Here is a 6,969-nt window from a genome sequence, read left to right as displayed (position 1 = left end):
CTCTCGCATGGTGCTAAGCGCGCTGTGGGCAGCTGATACTCAAAGCCATGGATTGGTTGATCTGGTAGAATATGGGCCTGGAAAAACAGGAAAGCTGGTGTATTTTAGTTGCTATATACTGTTTCCATGACATCAGCACACTGCTTATTTTCTCAATTTCCCTGGTCACTGAACAACAAAGGATTCCCAAATGAAGCAGAGGAAGGGACCAAGCGATGTCAGTCAGGGGACAACCCAGGGGCAACTGCGCAGCCAGAGTTGGGCCACGCCAGGCTCTGAGGGCACGCCTGGGTCACCCTGCACTGTCTGGAGGCCCCTCATCACTGTGGAAACTGTAAACGCTGCCATCTGTCTGCTGCATTGGGCTGTCAGGAGGGAAGCCAGATGGTGTCAGAGAGTGTGGACCCACGGGGGGAGAAAGATGCCAGGAGGAGGTGCACTGCGGCCCCCTCCCCGGGGCTGATCCCCCTTGGCTGTGTGCCTGGAGCAGCCCCCACTCCTGTGGATGGCGAAGAGGGCCTGCTGCCAGTCACAGGAGGATGTTCTGGGAGAGTGAAGGTCATCATTAGAATCTGAATCACCAGGAAATGGAGCAGAACTTGATGTGGCACATTCCAAAGATTTAAAAAAAAAAAAAAAACCAAAAACACCTCGTTATTAATTTGAGTCGTTCTCCTCATAAACAAATTCACATGCTGACTCTTTGGGCAAAGGAAAGGCAAAGATTAAACAGGTGCAACCCAGCAGGATATGCATGCAGAACTAGACTCTGCTCAACAACTCCATGCCACAGAAGGCCGCTTTCGGAACCATAAGGATCAGTTTTGGGTTCTGCTCGACTTTGATGATAAATATGGAATTAAAAAATCAATCTATTAAAATTTTATTTAATCTCAGAAATCTTTCCTTCCTTATTCATTAACGTGATTATTTTGTTTCTTAGACAATGCCACCTTCTTCTATAACTTTCTACCTAGAGGGGGAAAAGCCCCAGTAGTTAGCACTCTGAGTTTTATAAAGCGTCTTCACACTTCTCCTGTCTCGCATCACTACCCTTTGATAGCATTGGGGAGGGACTTTTGCTATTTCCACCTTACAAATGGGTCACCCAGGCACCTGGAACTCGAATAACTAGCCCATGCCTGCAAAGCTCCCACCTGGAGTGGGGAACTGGAGCCAGATCACCAGACCCAAAACTGAGGCCTCGCGGAGGAGACTTCGAATGTGGCAGTGGAGATGTTTATCCCTTCACAGCGGCTGAGTTGTCTCTACTTTATGAGGCTGCGAATACTTTCTGGCTTGTCATCTAGGAATCTCTTAGCATCTTTTTACCAAGTTTAATATCACAGAGCTATAAGGCTTAGAAGACCTCAGAGGCCATTATAGCCAAACCCCAGACTCCTATTCTGCAGCCAAATTAGTGATAACACGTTATATAATTCCATTAAAAAAACCCAACCAGCCAACCATTTAGTACCTTCCTAAAAGCAGAGTTTTTCTTGAACATGGTGCTAACTAACCAATTTGATTGAAACCACCAGATATTTTGACACGGTAAAAAGCATACTGTGTAATAGAAATACAATGAGAGTCACATATGTGATTTAAAATTTTATTGAGCCACATTAAAAAAGTAAAAAAACACACTCTCTTCTCGTGTGACGCAGAACTGGGACCCCCGTACAGAACATTTTACTGTTTTCCCTTAATACCCAGGAAACAGGCACTAACCTGGTAAATGCCTGCTTAGTGGAGCGTTGTCTTCCAGGATTCATACCCTCGGGACACTGTTGCGGACCTATTGGACTGAACAAAGGGGGGCAACGCGGGAATAAAAGACAAAAGACAAAAGAGTATATTTGGAAGAATGGGTTGGGGGCACCTTGCCTTTGGGCCCTGAACTTTACACAGCCCTCCGTATTCATTAGGCAAAAAGAGATAGCGAGAAAGGCCGGGAGGTGGTTGGTGATTGTCTGTCTGTCGTTTGGTTCACAGTAGGCTTGCATTTTCTGGATAACAGGCACTAGATTTTTTAAGCAGATAACTTCAAGGAGCCCAGAGCTAGGGAGTGATGTCTGTTAGCAAACCTTTTGGTGGCAGGGCACTGTGAGTTTGCCCACATCCTGCATTCATGATAAACAGTTTGCTGTTTGTAGCCTCAGCGGAATGCTGAGTTGGTCACGTCCCCCACGGGCCTTCAGTTCCCTGCAGGACACCACCTCCTAGACATTTGCCCACATTTGCTGACCTACACTCAGACACTCTGGCTAGTCTAGACACTCAGGGCCTTTACTCTGGCTCCTGCCAGAGGCCTCAGAAATCCACACCTCACTGATAGCTCCATAGCTCACCAGCGTCCGTGGTGACCCAGTTTCCTTGGCGGCAGCATCCTCCGCCTTGGGAGGGGCCGTGGGAACTGCCACTCAGAGGCATTGCTCCGTGCTGGGCAGTGCCACTGGGAAGTGCACCTAAGCGGCCACCAGTGAGCGACGACCACGCATGAACAGGAATGTTCTAGAGCAGAATGCACATATGAGGCTGAGGCCTGGGTGAGAACCTGAACCTGGAAGCCACCCTGACATGCTCCTCACCTTGGGGCAGCATCCACCTCCTCGCTGTAGGGTGGGGAAGATGCCGCTGGTGCTGTGGACTGGGAGGGCCAGCACGTGCGTGGAGGCCAGTGAGCTGTAGATGCTCAGTCCCATCAGCCTTTCTCATGCCCCTTCGCTTTCCCATCCTCCCTCCTCTCCTCTCACCTGCATGGTAACAACGATTGTGACACTTGGTTTTCTTAACTCGAGAGGTGCATGTGATTTATTTTTAAAATTACCTCAAAAGAACGTTTTCCTGAATTGAAACTAATGATTAAATAGAAGCTAGGCCGGAGACAATGGCACCACCCTTTCTGATTCCGTCAGTTCCACTCCCCTCCCCGCCCACACCCCACCTTCCTGCTCAGTGTGGGCGGGGGCAGGCAGCAGGGAGGACAACGTGGAAAGGCAACGGCCAGGAGGAAAAGGCGGGAAACAGCGGGAAGGGAGGTTCGCCTCCCCACTCTTCCTGTGCTGACCTCCCACCTCACAAAAATCACCACCGACATTTGGGAACCGTGCACGCTGACAGAAAGCAAAGCTCAGCTGACCTGTGGGGAGTCCCCTGGGAGCTGCCGCGGTGGTCGCCGTTGAGTCCATCCGTGCCGCTGGGCCGAGGCAGCTGGAGGTGAGCATGTGCGGGCGGTGCGGCCGGATGGAGCCCACCAGCAACTGGGTGGAGGGGCCCGCAGCTCTCCCAGCTGCTGCCTAGCTGCTCCCCGCCCTGTTTTGAATTAGCGGTAGCAGAAAGAAACGGCGGAGCAGCGGCGCTCAGTACCCGGATGCCTGGAAGCGCGATGCATCCTCTCTTGAGCTGCAGGAGGTCAGAGCCAGCCAGGGGGGCAACTGCCTGCTCGGCCTGCCCGTGTCCAGACCGTATCCAGAGAGGGCGTGGCTGGATTTGAGCAAAGGCTGGCAGCCGCCCGACTGGGAGTGGCTCAGTCCTGCCTGGCAGGAGCGTCCACGGACTGGCTGGCCAGAGTGCAGGACAATTGCCCAGCTTCCGCCTGTTCCAGCACATTCTATTCGCAAGGGGCCATGGGCACTGCCCGCCTGGCCAGGTCTGCCGTGTAGAGGCGTGCAGGTGGCCAGTGACTGGCTGGGCTCCCGGGGCTGCTGCCTTTGCTCTGGGAAGACCGCAGATGCCTCCTCTTGGGAGGAGCCTTCTTGTGTGCCGCTTGCTGGGAGACGTGGCCCACCAGCCTCGATGCGGCTCCTGCAGGGGGGATCTCTGGCCACCCGGCCAGCTGAGAGGTGTCTCAGGGCTCACTGCGAAGCCTTGGCTTGTCTTTGTTCTCATTTCTTCTTTTGACCTCAAACAGGCCGCGGTTCATGACTCTCTCAGGAAAGGATTTTATCTCCATCATCAGCAACTTCTTGGAGCTGAAGTCTGCACCGCACTGTGGAGATTGTCAGATCTGCCTGGACAAGGGAGGGCAGGCCTGGGGGTTTGGAGGAGCAGGGCTATGCCAGAGTGAGGTGGCACAGGGGTGCAGACGTCTTCTTTGAGGGGGACCCAGGGAAGCAGGAACAGGAAAGCCAACTAAACTGCAACCTCAGTCCTGTTGAAGACAGCAGGGCCTGAGGCAGCTGCACCCAGACGTCTCCAGAGTTCATGTTTGTCCAAAGGAGAGAGGCTGGGTGGAGAGTCACCTGCTCCGGTCCCCACGGGCTGAGTGTTGTGGAGCTGTCCGCTCCCCTTGTTTGTGGGTCTGTCCAAGCCTGGGCAGCGAGCTTCCTCGGCCTGGGAGGAGCCCACAGGGTGGACACGGGAGGAGAGCGCTGCCCCTCATTTGCTCCGGCTGCTTGTCTCATTAGCCGTCAATTCACAGAGAGCAGTTTCCAGTAGAACAATTCCAGAAAAAACCAGAGCCACCACCAGGGCCTGTGTGTTTCATTCCTGAACTGGGGAAGGTAGCAGAAGCTTTCAGCAGCAACTATCCAAATAACCGCCTGTTTAACACATGGACCCGTGAATGGCGGCCCTGGGTGCTTTGTCCCGTTGTTTTTCTTCTTTCCTCTTTCCTTCCTCTCTTCCCCCTCAAAAACACATGTGTGCATAAACATTCGCACACTCCAGCTGCACCACCAACAGCTTCTCCACGGGCTGGGGTCTCTGCCTTGTCGAAATGATAACAATAAATGATAAAGCCAGGGTCATCTCTATCTCTCATCTATCTCTCTCTCTCTCTATTAATTATCTATTATCTATCTCTATTAACCTGTTATCTATCTACCTACTAACTACCTACCTATCCACATTTACTGTCTATCTATACCTAAGTTCATTGTCATCCTTATCTACCATCTATCTGTCTCAATTAACCTATTATCTATTTGTCTATCTCTTATGCATCCATCCATCATTTTGCTGACATTAGCTCTGGGACTCCTCAAGTCTATGTGTGATGACGAGCGATCATCCAGCTGTTTGACGCTATGATTCTAGTGAATTTGCACTGGGCAACAAATGTTTGGATGAGCACATGAATAAACACTATTTATTTGCTAAGTGTTGTAGGGAGCCTGCCCTAAAGAACCTTATCCATGTGAAACCGGGACGTCCCACCCTCCCCTTGGCAGGGCTGTTACATGACAACTTTCTGCAAAGGCCACCTCCCAGTGTGGCGGGAACCAGGGCCAGTCCCACGCATGTGCACGTTCTCCAGGTTGCGTGCGAGGCTGCTACGCTTGCAGGAGGGCTCTGAGGTGGCCGTGTGCCCGGACCTCTGCAGAGGCTGCGGTGACAGAGGGCTCAGCAGAGTCACTTTCCACTGTGCACAGGAAGGAATGTACCCTGAGTGCTGAGCTAAAGAGGAATACAGGGAGGTTTTCACCCGCACCAGGCCCCTGCGCCACTACCATGTATTCATTAACAGATGTTTATTGAGCAGCGACTGTAATTCAGGCGTTGTGTGCGTGATAGTAGCAAAACAACAGGGGAAGAAAGTCCATCAGCTCTCCCTTCCTGGAGCTTCCACATTGGTGAAGGAGATGGAAAGTAAAATGAAAAGCAAATATAAAATTACATATTTTACTATGTGCAATGAGAAAATATAAAGCGTGTGGTGACAGAGAATGGCAGGGAATGGATACTTAGTGTCATCAGGCAAGGATTTCAGAAGAATGCATCAACTTGGGGCTTGTGAGAATTAAAGACAGTTTTTGAAGCACTGAAGTGAATGAATTAATTTGGGCATAGGGGACTGGGACAGCTAGAGGGGTCTCAGAATCACACTCTGCGATGCGAGCAGGAGAAAATCCACCAGAAGCATGATGATGACTCCCAGGATCTGGTCGGATCTTCTGGAATTTGAACAGAAACCTCAACACGTTTCTTTTGAAACTCTAAGATGCTGAATGTGAGGAGGACTTTGGGTAGGTTCTTATCAAACATTATTTCAAGTACCATCATAAAATAAAGGAAACTGTGGCCTCCGTTGAGGCAATAAAGCATCAATATTTCAGCAGTTATTCACACACTTGTTTACACAGAAACCTGCTCCATTGACAGGTGGTAGAATCATTGTCAGGCTGGGCTCACAGACGTTGGTGTTGCCAGGCATAGAGATTATCAACGCCCATGCCCAGAGGCCCTGGAAAACTGTGACCGAGGATGAATTAAAGGAAATTACACCAACAGGGCAACATGCCTGACGTATTTCCAGAAACAGAAACAAAAGGGTCTGCATAGCTAGGCCAGACCACAAAACCGTCTTGTAGAAGCACATCAGCCTCAAACCACTGCAGAAATGGAATTTGTACACCACACTTAGAAGAAGATATTCTTAAGGACTGTATTTCAGTGTTAAACTTTATAAGCTAGGGAGATTTTTTAAAAAAATAATAATTCTTTGATTGTCTTTCTTTCAGCACAATGGTTTAAAATCGTCCAGCTGGTTAGAAAAATGTCAGCATTGTCCTCACATGAAACATTGATCCACATGGGCACTGACACGTTTCAGCTTCAATATTTGACATCAGATCAATCTTGCCTTCTCCTGCATTAGCAGCCCAATATTCAGGCCTGCAGACTGGAGGCTGCTGCACCTGGCTTTTTGCCCTACAGGCTGACCATCCCTAATTCAAAAACCTGGAATCCCAAATGTCCTAACATCTACAACGTTTAGAGCACTAACCTGAAGCTACAAGTGAAAAATTCCACACCTGACCTCATGTATTAGTCCGTTTTCATGCTGCTGATAAAAACATACCCAAAACCGGGAAGAAACAGAGGTTTAATTGGACTTACAGTTCCACATTGCCGGGGAGGCCTCAGAATCATGGTGGGAGGCGAAAGGCACTTCTTACATGGTGGCAGCAAGAGGAAAATGAGGAAGAAGCAAAAGCAGATACCCCTGATAAACCCATCAAATCT

At 50.1% G+C, this 6,969-nt stretch overlaps 1 protein-coding gene across 1 annotated transcript; it reads right to left on the bottom strand.

The window, feature by feature from the left end:
* Nucleotides 1-1,604: 1,604 nt before the first annotated feature.
* On the bottom strand, nt 1,605-4,561 carry LOC115832518. The gene has a single exon (XM_030804120.1). The coding sequence runs from the start codon at nt 3,889-3,891 to the stop codon at nt 3,088-3,090; it is 804 nt and encodes a 267-aa protein (XP_030659980.1). The 5' UTR covers nt 3,892-4,561; the 3' UTR covers nt 1,605-3,087.
* Between the last annotated feature and the right edge of the window lie 2,408 nt (nt 4,562-6,969).

The sequence above is a fragment of the Nomascus leucogenys genome, chromosome 3 (genome assembly GCF_006542625.1).
Source record: "Nomascus leucogenys isolate Asia chromosome 3, Asia_NLE_v1, whole genome shotgun sequence".
NCBI lineage: Eukaryota > Metazoa > Chordata > Mammalia > Primates > Hylobatidae > Nomascus > Nomascus leucogenys.
Note: the sequence above shows the minus strand (reverse complement) of the source record. Positions and strands in the feature narration are given on the sequence as shown.